Source organism: Octopus bimaculoides, chromosome 25 (assembly GCF_001194135.2).
Source record: "Octopus bimaculoides isolate UCB-OBI-ISO-001 chromosome 25, ASM119413v2, whole genome shotgun sequence".
In the NCBI taxonomy this organism is placed as follows: Eukaryota; Metazoa; Mollusca; class Cephalopoda; order Octopoda; family Octopodidae; genus Octopus; species Octopus bimaculoides.
Genome location: NC_069005.1, coordinates 20,208,865 through 20,227,224, shown reverse-complemented (window position 1 = coordinate 20,227,224; position 18,360 = coordinate 20,208,865). Strand labels below are relative to the sequence as shown.

Genomic DNA, 18,360 nt, shown 5'->3' with positions numbered 1-18,360 from the left:
AGATTTTCACCAAATTTGGCAACCCTAACTCTAAAACCCAAACCCTAAAGCCAGTACAAACGCACGAACAATGTCATAAATAACAGTACTGCCAATAGTTGTTGTTGACAAACAACGGCACTAATTTTATTCAAGGGAAAAGATCCCATTACACCGCTAGAACGTGTTGTTTACATTCCACAGCAGTAATTGTTTTCACCTCAATAGGCGTCAGTGATTGGTTGAAATTACCGAAATACGACAACTTTTAACATGAAATAACTTCGAATATAAAAATTTTTTCTCTGTTCTCTAAGACAAAATATACAAGTATACGAAGTTTTAAAGTGTTTCAGTAGAAAACACATTAAATAAAACATAAATAAGAAATGGCGCCTGCCAAATCAGAAAGATCCCCATCTGTTGCTAATCAGAGTAACAGTTCTCTGAACTTTCTCCATCCTATTCTTATTCTAGCAGCTATACTTGTAGAACATCCTCCTCCGCTGCTAATTTGGCCACCTAAGTAACAGAATTTATCTACAACTTCTAGGATGCTTCCTGAGCCAAACTAGAGGAATTTAAGACTGGTTGTCCTTGGGAACTACTATATGCTAATGATCTTGTTCTTATGGTGGAATCTGTAGCAGAACCTGGAATCAAAGGGCCTTGAAGCTAATCTGGTAAAGACAAAGTTGTAGTTAGCAAGAAAGTGAAGAATACTGTTTCTGTCAGGTAAATGGCCCTGCTTGATATATTGGAAAGATGTTAGGAAATCCATTTGATGTACCCAGTGTAAGCTATGAACACATAGAGGTGCAGTGGAATAACAGGTAGATTAACAGAGAAAATAGTTTTTGTATATGGCAGATGTGCAGGAACAGTGTGTGTGTCTGAACCGTCATTCAACGTTACAATGTATCTGGATGGCAGAATTAGTAGAGCGCAGGACAGAATGCTTGCGGTATTTTGCAGAGTTCAATTTTTGCTCAGGTTTATTTTAATCAGGTTAACAACTATGATTGAACTGTCTTTTTTTCAGTCATAACATACTTAGGACTATAGCATTCAGCATATCTTTCTATTTTCCAGATGGTAGTATTTTAGAGTGTGTATGGCCTCTTGATTGGTTTCTCTTTCTCTCTCTCTTTCTCGTGTGTGTGTCTCTCTTTATATCTGTCTTTCTGTATATCTGTTTAACAACCTATCTATATCCTTTCTGTTGCAGTAACTCAGATGATAACTTTCTGAAGAATATCGAGCTCTTTGACAAGCTGTCACTTCAGTTCAGCAACCGTTTGTTGCTCATCAAGGATGTCATTGGCACCGTTGAAATATGTTGCTGGTACTTCTACAGTCGCTCCCAGAAGGTTGGCGAAGTCTGCTGTACATCAATAGTATATGGTACTGACAAAAAACACACCAAGGTAATATCTGTCTGCCATGTTTTAGTCTCTTCCTCTCCATCTTTGATCATCTCTTTTATTATCTCTTTCATTTTATTCTCTTTCTTTTCATTACTCTTTACTCTTACTCTTTTACTTGTTTCGGTCATTTGACTGCGGCCATGCTGGAGCACCGCCTTTAGTCGAGCAAATCGACCCCGGGACTTATTCTTTGTAAGCCTAGTACTTACTCTATCGGTCTCTTTTGCCGAACCGCTAAGTGACACAGACACACAAACACATACACACACATATATATATATACATATATACGACGGGCTTCTTTCAGTTTCCGTCTACCAAATCCACTCACAAGGCTTTGGTCGGCCCGAGGCTATAGTAGAAGACACTTGCCCAAGATTCCACACAGTGGGACTGAACCCGGAACTATGTGGTTGGTAAGCAAGTCAGGCGGCACTGGCATTGGCCACGTTCAGATGGTGCTTTTTATGTGCTACTGGCACAGGAGCTAGTCGGGGCGGTGTGGCTGGCATCGACCATGTTCAGATGGTGCTTTTTACGTGTCACTGGCACAGGGAGCCAGTTAGGCGGAACTAGCAACAACCCATGCATGAATGGTGCTTGTGTGCCACCAGCATGGGAGCCAGTCGGGTGGCACTGGCATTGGCCACAACTACAATTTCCATTTAATTTTGATTTTACAGTAAATTTGTATTAAAGAACCAGGGGCCGTTTCAGGTGGGTTGATATCAAAAGGGTTATAGATGGAGAATGAAGACCCAATTAACATGCCATCTCTTTGATTCCAGAGGACAAAACTTTGTATAAACATAAGTAGTTGTTTCTCCTGGTCAGCCCTGGGCAAACGGACCTCTAAGCAAAGTCAATCAAGCTGTGGCTATCTGGGACAAGCAATTATCTCATACACTCCTCTCTTAAAGACAAATGTAAATTAAGATGGGGTTTGGAAGATAACAAAATGACTATAATGTATATTGGTATATTAGCCATTTTGTTAGCAGATTTCTGTTGAAATACACTGCCTTTATTTCAATTTTTAATATACTGTAGAATTTAGTAAAATAACTTTGTTATTAAGCTGGTGTTTAGAACATAAATTGACAAGAAATTTTGATGGAAGGTTTTAATTCAGATCACTTTAAAACAAATATATCTAGTTCTTTATGTACTGACAAGTATGGTCAAACAGACTGATAACCAAAGGCAGTTTAGATATGGTTATCTGAGACAACAATTATCCAAAGTATCCTTTTCTTAATGACAGATGTATTTCAGTAAATTAAGATGGTGTTTGGAAGATAACAAAAGACAAATATATATCAGTATATTAACCATTTTGTTACCATATTTTTATTAAAATACACTGCTTTTCTTTCAGTTGATTTACAAAATAATGATGCATTTAGTAAAATAACTTTTTCAATATTAAGCTGGTGTTTGGAACATAAATTAACATGGAATTTAGATGCAAGGTTTTAATTTAGGACACTTTAAAATAAGAAGTTTGTGTCAAAGAACCAGGGATGGTCTCAAGTGGGTTAGTATCAAAAGGGTTAAAACCACTTCCACTACTTTGGTGGCCAACTTGATGGTCCTTCACCTATTGGCCCCTGTAGTAATCAGGACTTACTGCTAATCCTCTTTTTCTGCTTGGTTTTCCAACATTTTCCCAATAGATCAGCATACTTTGCTCTCTTCCTCTCATTTACCTCCTCAGTATGGTCCTTCTTGTTAACAGAGAATCCTAATTAGATAATGTGTTTGGAGAAGCTTCTGAGAACAACCTCATGTCTGATTTTAGAGATATTATGGCAACACTTTCTGGGAACTTACAGTTGCTTTCTCAGGCCTGAAGATTTGATCCGTCTTCTGCCCCCAATGAAAATACTTTTCTTTTTCATTGGTTAGATGTGCAGTGCCTAAACCTACAGGTGGTATTTGTTATGGACTTCAGGACTTGGTAATGGCACCATTGGTAACTTGAAAGACATCTCCAGCAATGCTACACCCTTCCCTGCTAAAACTGAGGGAAGGGTGTAGCATTGCTGGAGATGGCTTTCTCAGTTGATGAGAGGTTATTTCTAATCAGGTAATGGAATAAGAGTCTGGTAGTATTGGTAGGGAGTTATGCTTCATATTGAATGTAGTCCTACATGTTTTAATCTTTCTTTACTTCCCTTTTTGCACCATCAAACATTCCAGGTTGATTATCCGGAAGCAAGGATCTTTGAGGAAACTTTAAATGTTTTGTGTTATGAAAATGTCGATATAAAACCTGACAAGGACTTTGTTATGCCGTCACGCAGTGGCTCAATGGCGACCGTCTATCACAGCGATGAAGACTTAGAAGAGAGGCTGGACAGGCACAGGCTTCGGAAGAAATAGTACTCACTTGAACTGCCTTTACAAACCAAAATCGACGGATGGATGGATGCAGGGAGATGATATCGAGGGAGACACAGACAGAGATGCACATACAGAAATATTACAGTTGATGCAAAAAAGTTGATGTAAGAATGGAGCAGTGAAGATTTTAAACAAACAAACAAACAAACAAAAAAAAAACTACAACCAAAAATATGAAAAATAAAAATAAAAACAGAAAATAAAGTTTTGAGATGTTTCAAGGTTTGCTTTACTGAATTTTTGTTTTACCATCATCATTGTCATCACTATATCTAGTATTAATCACATTTTCTGTATCTTCTCTCCTACTGAGGTAGCCATGAATCTCCTCTCACCTTTTAGCATTCAGATTTATTGTCAAATGTAATGCCTATTTATTCACATTGTTTTGAATTAATCATGCATTATCTTGTGGCTTCAAGATTTTGACGATGTGATTGTTTATTTTTAGAATGGTATTGTAGGATAGATGTGAGATGTTGGATGTGGCCAAGCAGAATATTTTGGCCAGATATGGCCTGTTTAAATACTAAAGGGTTAATGCAAGATTCCTATTTCTGTCCCTCTATTCCTACTCTAACCTCTCCTCACCTAGTACAAATCCACCTTGCTCAAATCACTTGCCACTCAGTTGAGGGAGTCTTACCTTTCAAGTTACTTAGTGACTTCACCAGTGCTGGTGTCATATAAAAAGCACCCAGTACACTCCATAAAGTGGTTGGCATTACGGAGGGTATCCAACCATAGTAACCATGCCAAAGAAGACAGAGTTTGATGCAGCCTATTGATTTGCAAGCTTCTGCCAAATCATTCAGCCCATGCCAGCATCGAAAACATATTAAGTGATTGTGATGATCTGCTTTTTGTTTCTATGCTGGCATGAGTTGGACATAAGTTATTCAGGCAGTATTCTGTGCCTGGATGTCCTTCCAGTCATCAGCGTTTGCTTGATTTTCAAGTAAGGTGGGGTTTTTTTTTTCTCATTTTAATTATTTCCACTGGTGTTCACACAAAATTAGTGAACTATGGAACTTCAATATATGAGAGAGGTAAACATAATTATTGTATATAGCTGACTGACAATGCGAACACAATTGGAAATTAAACCCCCCCCCCCACTCTCCATCGCCCTCTCTATTTCTCATGCTTGCAACTATTGCTTGATGTCAAGGCAAGGAGATAGTAACACATTGTTTTTATCAGCTTGATAAATAAAATATATTCATAATTCGGCTAAGAAACCCTGCTTAACTGTATTTTACAAGACTTTGTGGTTTTTATTATATAAATATATATATAAATATATATATATATATATATATATATATATATATATATATGTATGTATGTATGTAAAATCTCATCATCGTTGTTTAATGTTCGTTTTCCATGCTGGCTTGGCTGGACAGTTGAGCTGGAGCTGGAGAGCTGCCCAGGTTCCAATTGTCTGTTTTGGCATGGTTCCTATGGCTGGATGCCCTTCCTACTGCCAACCACCTCAATGTGCTTTTACATGACCCTGCATTGGTACTGGCATTGGTGCTTTCATGACTGATGCTTCTTAAACCCAAATTTTCCTTTCCTTTCTAGTTCAAGTAGTGATTCAGCTATAAGAACAAGGTTATCAGTGTAGAGGAGCTCTCAAGGGGAGCCAATATTAAATTCCTCTGTTATGGCCTGGAGGGCTTCGATAAACAAGAGGAGTCTGAGAACCAATCCTTGGTGAACACTAAATTCATTGCTAAACTTATTGCCAACCTTCACCTTACTGGCAGCATCCCTGTATACAGCTTGTACAGCTCTCACTAATCACTCATCTATCTCTAGCTTCTGCCTTGACCACCAGAGGAGGTAGCGGGGGACTCTGTCAAAGGCTTTCTCTGGGTCTGCAAAAGCCAAGTACAGAGGTTTTTCTTGGTTAAATGCTTCTTCTGCAGTTGCCTTATCAGGAAGATAGCATCAGTGGTGCTTCTCCCTGGTTCAAGATTGAACTGCATCTCATCCAGGCTAACTCTCTTCCTAATAAGTTTAGCAATGACCTATTCTGTAACTTTCATGACCTTTTCCAGCAATTTGATACCTTTGTAATTATTTCTAAAGTGTCACCTTTACCTTTGTAGCAGTTGACTATAATGCTGCTACACCAGTCATTCAGTATGACAACCTGATTGTCTCTACAGGTGACAAGACCATATCCCACTCTGCCAGGTATTTTAAGCATCTCAGCAGAGATTCCTGAAGGGTTGGGAGCTTTCCCAGTCTTCATATCCTTAATTTCTTTATCTACCAAGTTACTGTCAGTTCGGATAACTGGGTCCATATTAAGCAGACTCTTCTCCCACGTATTCTCTACATTTAGCAGCCTTTCATAATGGCATTTCCAAGCCTCTTACTTTGCAGAATCACTAACTGCTAGTGATCCATCATTCATGTAAACACTTCTCTCCTACATCACAATTTTCTCTCTCACACAGTCTTGCAATCTGAAAAACCTCAAGCTGCTGAACATTGGCAAACTTCTTCTTTTCTGCTTCTCCCCTGGCAAAACATGCGTTTCCTAGCCCGTCTTTTAGCTCCTGTTATAGTTCCACTTCCAGCCCTGTTTCTTTGCTCTAATGGCCCTGCCTACTACACTGTTCCACTGCAAATGTTACCTTAGATCTGGAATGGATTTTGCACTACCCACAAATTTGGTCTGTAGCCCTCATTGTTGTCCCATAGAAACCTCCTGTTGTTCTCTGTACTACTAAATCTCTGACTATTCAGAGGATCCTTAAGCTTCCAGATTGGCTATTTTCAACCCATGTTGAGGGGTGCACTCTTCACTTGGGAAGGTTTTTGCATTTGATGATGATGCAACCATCTTTCCTGCTTTCTGATGAGAATGTAGTCAATCTGGCTTGTTTGTCCACCAGATTGATAGGCGAACAGGTGACTAGCTGGTTTCCTTAAGTTACTATTGCAGGTCATAAAGTAATTTTCATTAGAGAACTCCACCAGCCTGGTTCCCTCCTTGTTGTAGGAATCAAATCCATGGCCTCCATGGAAGCCACCTGGATGCTGCCCAACACGTCCTTTGAAATTACCAGCCACTGTCATTTGTCGCTGGAGTAGTCTGCAAAAAGTTCTGATAAAATTGATTTTTCTGTTCCTCTGGTAGCCCTGGTTGAGGAGCATTGGCAGAAATAATAGTTGCAGTTCCACTTTACAAAACTAGTTTAAGCCTAAATATCCTATCACACACTGCCTATTTTGATTGCCTTATCAACCCATTTCTCAGATAGAAGTATGTCCACACTACTAACCCCATCACTATTGCCGACCCAGATTTTATACTTATGCTCTTTGCCTGTGAGCAAACTGGCAGAAGCTCCCTTTTTAGATGCAACACACATCCATATGTTTCATTCCAGCATCTCAACAATCTCACCAGACTCACCTTTCAATGTGCCCATGTTGAGTGTGCCGTTTCTAAGGGTGAGGAAGGGGTAGCAAAAGAGAACACAGGGATGGAGGATAACATTCTGCATTTGAAAAAGGTTTGGATGCATGTTTGCCTGACATTATATAAGTTCAAATAAGTTTCATTTAAGTTTTAACTTACTGTCACTTATTCACTTCACACCTGCTGCATCTAGCATGGGAAGAAATTGAGGTATAGACTATTGATTATGCAAAGATAAACTAGTGCTGATAATTAACTGGCAAGTACCCTTGTTATATTTCTGAAGTGAGCAAGCTAGCTACACCTTATATTGTAGTACTGTCATTGCTAATGGGCCTTGTTGGTGGGGGAGAGCAATAGAGTGAGGTACCAAGAGAGACTTTAGGTATAGGTAGTGGTTGCCCTGCTAGTGACAAAGTAGCATGGCTAGATGGAGCCACACACACATAATGCACTTTTTTCAGTTTCTGTCTACCAAATCCACTCATAAGGTTGGCAATTTAATGATCTGCCTTGGCTTCACATTGTCATGTTGATTTGGGGAACAAAATAACAGAAGATTTATCAATTTGTTTATTGATTGATGGATTGATTATTTGATTACCTTCTCTGATATTTCAGAAGTTATGTAATCTAAATTTGCTTTATTTCAAAACAAAGGAATTATGGACTCCTGCAAGTCTCAGTACAGGCAACTTATTTAGGCGAACAGTATTGTCATTTATATCATTTTTACTTTCATTTTTCCATGCTTGCATAGGTTAGAATTCATCAAGGTTGATTTTGCACAACTGGTTGCTTTTCCTGTTGCCACCCATCACTTGTGATAAACCATCTCTGTGTCTACTAAACAAAATCTAAAGATGTGGACACCATGAGACGATCAGGTACAGCTATTTGGATGTTGGTGATTTGGCACAGCTTACTGGACAGTCAACCTGTTTTGGTTTATCACATTTTATTAACGAACATGATTGACATAAACACTTTCCCTCTCATAAAGAGAAATATGTTCACACACACACACACAGAGTGAGAGAGGGGGGAAGAGATTACAATTTATCAACTGAACATAAATGACATAAACTCTTTCCTTCTCTTGATATATTTAAAAAGAAATATGTTCACACACACACAAAGAGAAGCATCAAAACGTCTGATGTTAAGTAAGTCAGTATTGAATCAGTGATACCAAAACGTCTTAGTGATAATATCTCCTAGCCACCATGAGCCACATCAGAGGTTAGGTGTCGAGGAGCTAAGAGGGCAGTAACTGAAATCAGAACTAAAATAGTTCAGTAAATGAAATAAGAGAATAGAAGGTACTCTTTAGTGCGACTGAAGACAATATCTCTTGTCCTGGTAGTACATTAAAATGTCATGCAGTCCATTACTGTATGATGTATCCCTTAAGAGTTGGTAGGTGACAAGATACTGTGAGATCCATCCAATCCAGGCATACATAGGAAAAAAAATAAAACCTACCATATTTAATGGCATAAAACACACAGGCATATCAGATGCACTAGGATTTCAGTAGCACATATTCAGGAAATAAATAGGTTTTAGAGCATTAAAGTATATGGGGGGCACAACTTTGCATATTAGACCTGGGGTGATTTTTTTGGGACATTTTTTTTTGGTGGAGTAGCAAAACATCCATCATATCTACCATTAAATATATTAAGTAAAATGATTCGAAAAGTTTAAAATGTGCATTTTATTGAAAGAACTTTAATAGAAAATAATTTCTTTTCAAACATGAGGATGGGGGGTGGGAGAATATTAAATTAATTTTTACATGATTGATATATATATATATTTTTTTTTTTTTCAAACCACATATAAAATAGATTTTTGTTGAAGAACCTTCTGCAAAAAAGATGCCCATTATTTTTCTAGCATTAACTGTTCAATAAATTCATTTTGATCTCTTTCCTGTTTTAACAAAGCTTCATGTTGGATGCGTAATCTGAAAATAAAAGACAAGGAAAAACAATTTCATTACAAGAAATAGAGTAAAGGTATGATAGTAGTTGTTGTAAGAATTCATATATCATCATTTAATGTTCACTTTTCTATGCCATCATGGGTGAGAAGGAATTTGTTGAGGCAGATTTTCTATGGCTTGATACCCTTCCTGTTTCCAAGCAAGATAATATTTCCCGATGGCCAGACATGTTTTTTGCAGAATACTACAAATGAATGACTCCAAAAGGATGAAAGGCAAAGTCGACCTTGGTGGAATTTGAACTCAGAACGTAGTGGCAGACGAAATACTGCTAAGCATTTAGCCCAGTGCACTAACGATTCTGCCAACTCTTTGCCTTAACAACATTAATAATAATGTTAGCACACTGGGCAAATTGCTTAGCGGTATTTCGTCTGCCTTTACGTTCTAAGTTCAAATTTCACTGAGGTTGACTTTATCTTTCATCCTTTCGGGATCGATAAATTAAGTACCAGTGTAGTGTACTGGGATCAATCTAATTGACTGGCCCACTCCCCCCAAATTCTGGGCCTTGTGCCTAGAGTAGAAAAGAATAATAATAACAGCAGTGGAGTAAGATTTCAGCATTTACATGTCTCTTGATGTTCAGATCACAGCAAGATTTGACAGTAGCTTTCATTCTTCTGGGGCCAATTACAACTTGTGAAAGACTGTTGTCCTTTGTTTTGTATTTTTCTGCAATGTCTTTGTCAATGAGGGACAGGAAGAGTAGCGTGTGTGACCCTGTTTTCATGGTGTCTCTAACACTGCTAAGGTAAATAAAGAGCATGAGATAAGTCATGGTTCACATAGATTGGATTCATTAAGGCTGAGCTTTCATGGCTGGATGCCCTTATTGTCATCAATCTTCACCTGTTTCTGACTAAAGTAATATTTCTCCATGAGTGGACACATTTTCACAGAAGACTGGAAGTGAAAGGTGAAGGACACTGCTTGTGTGACATTTATTTACAACTATCACATGATGTCAAGACAAGGAGACTCACACATGTATATGTATCCTCATCATCATGTAACATTCATTTTCTGTGTTGACATGGGTTGGATGGTTTGATAGGATCTGGCAAGTCAGAAGACTGCGCCAAGCTCTACCGCCTGCCCTTCCTAATGACACCCACTTTACAGAATGTACTGGACGCCTTTTATGTGACATGTGTACTCCCCACCTGAGGTAGCCATGTTTCCTCTCTGATGCAAAACACCTTTCTCTGTCTCCCAACAGTGCTCTCCACCCTTTGGTTGCGGAGCATCATCTTGTAGGTTATTTGGTGACTTCACTGTTGTTGGTGCCATGTAAAAAGCATCTACTACACTGTGTAAAATGGTTGGCAGAAAGAAAGTTATCCAGCCACAGAAGCCATGCCAAAGCAGACATTAGAGCATAGAATAGCCCTCTGGCTTGCCAGTTCCTGTTGAACCATCCAACCCATGCCATCTTGGAAAACAGACATTAAATGATGATGATTGTGATATGCATGCATATGCCAGGCCTCTTTCAATTTCTGTCTACCAAATCCACTTATAAGGCCTCAGTCAAGGTGCCCCTGGAATCTCTACTCATGTCATTCCTGCAGGTGTTGAGCTACAACAGTTTAAACAGAACATTAATGGCATCAAACTCACTGATCTTGGAGGGCCTACAAAGCTCAGGCTCTGCTGTTTCCTGCAGACTTGGTAAGTATTAAAAAAATGTGAAAAAGTAGACTCTGACCTTTCTAACTGCATTGTTTTTTCTGTGATCAGTGCCAAAAGTTGCATCTGTTCTGCTTCTCTCTGTTTCGTTATGGATTTCAGCATGTTCCTTGAACCAATTGCCTGATTAAGGGAAACATATAATACAAACAATGATTTCTTGAATAATAAAAACAACTGCAATAATAATAATGGCTTCTGATTTAGACACAAGGATAGCAGTTTTAAGGAGTGGGTGAAGTTGATTACATTAACTCCTGTGTTCAATTTGTAGTATTTTTATTATCAACCTCAAAAGGATGAAAGGTAAAAATGACTCTAGTAGGAACAAATACGTATTCTTTTCCCAACCCTTCTACAATTCTGCCAGCTCATCACCCTCAATAGTAGTAAATCTTTCAAATTTTGGTACAAGGACAACAATTTTGAAGAGTTGGGAAAGTTGATTACATTATTCCCAGTACGTGATGGGTATTGTATTTTTTGTTGTCTTTGCAAGGATGAAAGGTAAAATTGTTTTTGATGGTATTTGAGCTCAGAGCAGAATAAAGAGCTGGATGAAATGCCACCAAGCACTTTGTCTGATGCTCTAATGATTCTGCCAGTTTGCCACTTTCAGTAATATTGGTTTCAAATTTTGGGACAAAGCCAGTAAGATCAGGGGAGGAGCTAAGTCAATTACATTGACCCCGATGCTCAACTGGTACTTACTTTATCAACCTCAAAAGGGTGAAAGGCAAAGTCAACCTTGGTGGAATTTGAACTCAGAACATAAAGATGGATAAAATGCTGCTAAGAATTTTGCCTGGTGTGCTAACAATTCTGCCAGCTTGGCACTCTACCAGACAGTGGCTCTCATGACTTCTGATCTTAACTGATTGATAGTGTTATCATGTACATTGGTTTGTCTTGGTATAAAAGATGGGCTACACAAATATTCTGCTCAATACCACAGATTTGCTTGTCAGTTGTTTGACCTTAACCAGTTGAGCATGTCCCTTGGTGGCTGATGATATGTGCATTTCTGATCATGAGCAGAAGTAGTGGAGGAGCATCATCGCTATGTGTTGAGGGGAATTCTTTGAGGTTTGAATAATTCACCTCTGGAAATATGGGTGTTTCGTTCATCATCCTTAAAACAAACCTTATTCAGTGACCTTTTGAGTAGGATGGGCTACTTGACCTGAAGAAAATTCTAACTGGGCCCCACCTGCAAGGTCATGCGCTGTTTATCCTGATATGAGACCACCATGTCGCGCACATATGGTTGTGGTGCATGTGCTTGGTGTATCTTTATCAGACGGGTGGTAATGAAGGGTATACTGGGCTTCTCAAGCACAGCATATCACCAAGGTCTTGGTCACTTGTCCTTGCATCCCTGAGGCCCAACATTTGAAGAAGCTACAAGATAATGGATGATTAATTCAAAACACTGTGAATAAACATTACATTTAACACAGGAATCTGAATGCTAAAGGGTTAATGCCTAAACATCAGTATTTCTATGTGGTGTATTTAATCTAATATGGTGCATATATATCGATATTCATGATTATCATAGCTAGTGGTGGTGGGGCATTGAATAGATATTAGTGAGAGAAAAAGAAGCAATGGTTTAAAAAGTTTGAGAAGTAATGAGGTAGATGTACCTTCATTTTCTCTTTTTCCACTTCCTTTGCAACATTGTCAACTACTGCAATGACAGACGCTACGATTTTATGAAAGGACTCGATTTCTGAAATAAACAAACAAAACATCACGGGTTTAGTACATAGTAAGTTACATGAATAACAATGATAACACCAAGGTGGTGGATTGTAGAATTGATAGGTAGAGGGGCTCCAAAAGGGGTCTCAGGGAGTAGTATCCCTGCCTTCCAAGCTAGTTTTCCACCACATTTCTTAAAAATCGTGGTAGAAGCCTTGGTCTTGGGACCACTCATGTCTAGAAACTAAGGTTGGGGGTAAGCAAGGGCATGCTCCCTATAGAAAATGCAGCTCCTAGAAAGTTTGGGACGATGTTGGGAAGTTGGAATGTAGGCAGTCTGCATGGAAGGGGAACTGAGGTGTGTGAAGAATTGAGGAAGAGGAAGGTGAATGTGTAGATGAATTGGTTTTGGGCATGGGTGATTTTAATGGACATGTTGGGAAATGGATCCAGGGCTTTGAGGGTGTGCATGGGGGAAATGGAATCGGGGAGAGAAATGTGGAAGGAAGGATGCTATTGGAGTTTTGCGATGAGAAACAGTTGTGTATGGTGAACACATGGTTTAGGAAAACAGAGAAAAGGAAGGTGACTTTCAGTGCAGGAGGGAATGAGACAGAGATTGATTTCATGTTGGTTGGCAGAAAAAAAACAGAAAGTATCTGAGAGATGTGAAGACAATACCAGGGGAGTTGCAGTACAGGTTGGTAGTTATTGAACTCTGAACATAGCAATGGGCGAAATGCCACTAAGCATTTCATCCAGCATGCTAACAATTCTGCCAGCTTACCACCTTCTTAATAATAGTAATGATCCTTTCTACTACACGCACAAGGCCTGAAATTTTGGGGGTTGGGGCTAATCCCATTGACACTTCTTAATAATAATAATAATAATAATAATAATCATATGGTATTTAGTTCATCCCTCTATGTTCAAATCTCATTCAGAATGACTTTGCCTTCCATATTTGTGGGGATCGATAAAATACAGTACCATTAGTCTGCAAGTAACTAAACTCTGGCTGTCGCTCAGAATGAAGGATGACATGGTAACATGAACCAAGGTTTTGCTAATTGTTTTAGGGACATATGTAGTCGAAAACAGGCATAAGCACCCTCTTGATTCTTCTATCCTTCAGCCAGCAAACATCCTGACTGTGAGAGCTGGAAGGAATGGGAATTGGACCAGCACTTGGCAGACACTCATTTTCAGTTGATATGACTGTAGCAACATGAAATGAAATGAAGTGCCTTGCTCAAGAGAACAATGTACTACCTGGTCCAAGAATCAAGTGCATAACCTTAGGATCAAAAACTCGACACCCTTGCTACCAGACCACCATGCCTTCTTAGTCTACAAGTATTTAGGGTTTGATATAACTAAGTAGGATACACGTGAAGGTTGCATTCCATGGTGGCCACAATCAAATGACTAATAAAAGGAAACAGTCCTCCCCACAATATATTTCATCACGATCATTGTTTAATGTCCCTTTTTCTATGCTGGCATGGGTTGGACAGTTTGACATGATCTAGTGGCTCCAGTATCAGCTTTGCCATGATTTCTATGGCTAGATGCCCTTCCTAAAACTAACCAGTATGTACTGAGTGCTTTTTTTCATATCACTAACACTAGTGAGGCCGCCAAGTAACTTATTGTAAGACAGCAAAGAACAGGGGGGGGGGAGGAAAAAGTCCCCCTGCAACTAAATGTACATGTGAGAGAGGCAGGTGGATTTATGCAAGGTGTTGAAAGGCTAAAGTATGATAGAGAGACGAGCACAGGTGTGTTGTTATGGAGGAGATAATGGCTACCTAACATTACATAAAGGTGTGGATGGGAGTAGTTGGGAACGAGATAAAAATGGTAGTGATGGAGTGCCAGAACAAACTCAAAAGGTACAAGAGGGGAGGTGTAAGAGAAGATTCGGTCAGTGCATCTAAGGCGTGTGTGAACATGAATGGAAAATGCTAAGACGTTTAATAATCACTTGTTGTTTAACCCCAAAATATGCTGTAATCTTGCTGACCTACAAATGGAAGATACCATTCGGATGGCGCTAAGTAGCCAAATTATTCGTCTTCAATTTCATGGACGACACTCTAAATAAATTCCGGATTGTTTTTCCTCTGCTTCTCATCGAAAATACTTACCTACCGATTTTAGTTGCGTTTCTTGACGTCCTAAGTTCGACTCATATGAAAATCGCTATGTTTCTTGGAAGGGAAGTGAATTTTGTAGATTCTTCACCCTAACCCCGTCCCCACTTTTCGCTACTCCCCAAAATGTGGGCTTCGGCCCCTACGTTGTCTGATCCTAATATTTTCTATGATTCACAGGTTACACGAAATTTCTTTCATGTTTTTTTTTGTTGTTTAGCTTCCAGGTCAGCCGTGATAAAACAAACATCTTTTCTCTCTGTGCAGAGAATCCAGAACCACATCTTTACGACGGTGACTGTGACTTGAGGGACATATAGCTGTTATTTCTAGCTAGTAAAAGATCCTACGTTAGATCAGGATCTATCGAGTTATATATACATATAGACGCACCGAAGTCGAACTTAAACTTTTTTTAAAAATCATTAACAAACCTTCTATTTTTATATCTACAGCTTTCGTTGCTGCACAATATTTACGTAATAATTATCAGTTGTAATTTGATAATTACTTTCGTTCACTGAAATAGTATTAATTTAACAAGCTAAACTACATCTCTACCAACTATTTTGATTACATTGATGTCCCTTGGTTACCAACAAAACAATGTCTTGTTTTACTTCTATGGAGAAATGATTTCTCTTCAAAGATTACATAAAGTAACCAAAATAAATAAACTTACTGTCTGTAAATTCTTTGCAAGCGTCCTTCAGTTCAGAGCTCTGTTGAAATATATCAGGATCTAATAACCGTATATTATTTAATTCATCAATATTTAATCCAGCTTTTCGAAAAGCTTCGTCCGACATTTTCCAGTTTTTATGTTTTTTTTTTTAAGTAAAGTTAGAAACCGATTTTGAGCGTTACTTTATTTTATGTTATTTCATTAGAGTAACTATGATTGAAAATAAACGAAGCATTTATTCAATAATAAATAAAGGAAAATAAATGAACCAAAATACATCTCTCTCTCTCCCCCTCTCTCTCTCTCCCCCTCTCTCTCTCTCCTTCTCTAAAGAAGACACCTATGTGAAACGTCCATCAGAGCTCATTTCTCTTCAGGGCACACAAAACTTACCTTTGCGTTCGTTAAGATTCGCATCTCCATCCACTATTCCTGGGAGAATCGTGGGGTAGAATTCTCAAGCACCTTCTTTCCCCATAGGGTCCTATCAGAGGCAACATTCACCATATTTACCGTGGAAGTTGATGATATCCACTTCTGTGTATAGGTTCCTGGAAATGAATGACAAATTGCCAGTGGAACAGAAGGGATGCAGGAAGAAAAGCCAAGGGACAAAAGATCAACTTGTGATAGACAGAATGGTACTAAACGACTGCAAGGAAATACATACTAACCTGGGTATGGCGTGGATCCATAATAAGAAAGTGTATGATATGGTTCCCCATTCCTGGTTTTAAAAAGTTTTGAGTTTAAGTTTGAGTGATGACATTTTAAATTTTATTAGATCAATGAAGAACTGGAATATGGAGTTAACATCATGTGGACAATTTTTGGCGAGGGTTAACATCGAGAGGAGCATTTTTCAGAGAGATAGCCTATCACCAATTCTGTTTGGGATTTGTATGATACTCCTCGGGCTGATATTGTGGAAAGCGACATTGGGGTACACCTTGAAAAGTGGAGAAAAATTAAATCATCTGTTATATATGAATGACTTTAAGACCTTTGGGAAGACTGAACATGAAATAAATGGTCTGGTCTCAATAGTGCAGATATTCAGGAAGGATATTGGGATGGAATTTGGGACTAAAAAGTGTGATATGCTTATAATAAAAAAAAAGGTAAAGTAGTATCGTCTGATGGTTTAGAACTACCCAATAATGAGAAAATCAAGGATGCTGAGACTGATAGATATGAGTATCTGGGTATTTTGGAGTGTGACAAAATCAAGGAGAGTGAGATGAAGGAAATCTTTAGGTGAGAATATCTCAGAAGAATCTAATTAATTATGAGAAGTAGACTCAATGGAAAGAACAAGATCAGAGCAATGAACACACGAGTTGTTTCCTTAATGTGATACAGTCATCACATGGACAAAAATGAGCTTGAGGAAATGGATAGAAAAACCAGAAAAGAGATGGCAATTAACCCTTTCATTACCATATTTCTGTTGAGATGCTCTGTGTTTCTTTCAATTAATTTTAAATATAACAAAGAATTTAGTAAAATAACTTGTTTTACTTTGATGTTGTCCACATGCCTATTTCATCTGCTACCTCAATGACATATTTTGCTACACCATCCCACCACAAGATAATTCCAGAGGACTTTCCGGTCAGGGACTGTTATGGATAATTTCCTGATGCTTTTGGCCTGGCAGTGCTACTGAGTGGGGTTACTGGTTCAAGATAAAATAAAAAGTATACATCGTATACATTAGATAAGGAAAGTATACATCGTATATGACACTAGAAAATTTTTAAAAAGTGATTGTGATGGGATCCCCCTGATTCAGGAGGACCTCTAGAGATAATCAAGGAATCCCACCATCCAAGAGCCCTCTTCAACTTCTTTCTTCCGACTCACAGGTCACTCTTGCCATTTTCACCCACCTTTTCATAAATTCACTCGAGGACAGCACCTCCCTCTCCATCCTCACTTTCCTTTTCAAGTGAAACTTACAAAAGTCGATGAAGGCAGCGTCTGCATATGCAGATGACATCACCATTATGGTGTCAGACACCTCCGAAGCGGAGACAGTCAGGCACTCAGTCCTCTACAAGCTGGGCAATAGGATTGGTGGATGTTACACTTTAGATATTTACAGATGATTAGTAGCAGGGAATTGTGAGGACATTTTCAGGGAGACTCTAGGCATCAATGAAGACAAACTGGCAAGACAATTCCAGGGGACTTTCCGGTCAGGGACTGTTATGGATAATTTCCTGATACTTCCAATAATAAAAGTTATGACTTATTACAAGCACCTTGTGAATTCCATTCTCTTGTTGTTATGAGCAAAAACAGTGACTCCCTTTTCTCTCATACTGACTATATTATAATGTGTTATTATGTCAGTGTTGCCACCAGTGTTTCCTACACCAAGAAAGTAATTAGCAAACTCTCCTTCATCAGAATGACCTTCTGTAAGAAGTCTTAGATTACTTGTCAATTCCACTACTTCCACATTATCCCAAAGAAACTACCAGTTTGCCATCACTCCTTCCGTTCTCATTCATATGTTGTGACGGAGAAAAACACAAGAGTATTATTATAGTATATATATATTGGTAGTTTTTGACTTATTTAGTCCCTCGAAGCGTGAGGCATTACTACACAGTTAATGCCCTTTATATAAATTATATATATTTATGGAAAAAAATGATGAATTTTTTTTCATTATGAGGTTTTTTTCACACTGACTACTTGATAAATTCTCATAAAGATTTTATCCTATATTATATATATATATATATGTGCATATATATGTGCATATGTGCATATATATATATATATATATATATATTATATATATATATATGACTGCAGCTGCATGGCTGAAACGAATA

At 38.4% G+C, this 18,360-nt stretch overlaps 2 protein-coding genes across 2 annotated transcripts in view; one reads left to right on the top strand and one right to left on the bottom strand.

The window, feature by feature from the left end:
- The window catches only part of LOC106872887 (BTB/POZ domain-containing adapter for CUL3-mediated RhoA degradation protein 3), a 25,359-nt gene extending 21,326 nt beyond the window's left edge, over positions 1 to 4,033 (top strand). Inside the window, exons 5-6 of the mRNA XM_014920043.2 lie at positions 1,208 to 1,406; positions 3,609 to 4,033. Of these exons, the coding sequence (XP_014775529.1) occupies positions 1,208 to 1,406; positions 3,609 to 3,791 (382 nt within the window). The 3' untranslated portion in view covers positions 3,792 to 4,033. The remainder of the gene's footprint in view (positions 1 to 1,207; positions 1,407 to 3,608) is intronic.
- A 4,924-nt stretch (positions 4,034 to 8,957) lies between these two features.
- Positions 8,958 to 15,671, bottom strand: LOC106872889 (intraflagellar transport protein 20 homolog). Its single transcript, XM_014920045.2, has 4 exons — positions 15,509 to 15,671; positions 12,610 to 12,695; positions 10,980 to 11,083; positions 8,958 to 9,229 (listed from the first exon to the last, which is right to left on the bottom strand). Exons 1-4 carry the CDS (start codon positions 15,633 to 15,635, stop codon positions 9,148 to 9,150), a joined length of 399 nt encoding a protein of 132 aa, XP_014775531.1. The 5' UTR covers positions 15,636 to 15,671; the 3' UTR covers positions 8,958 to 9,147.
- Between the last annotated feature and the right edge of the window lie 2,689 nt (positions 15,672 to 18,360).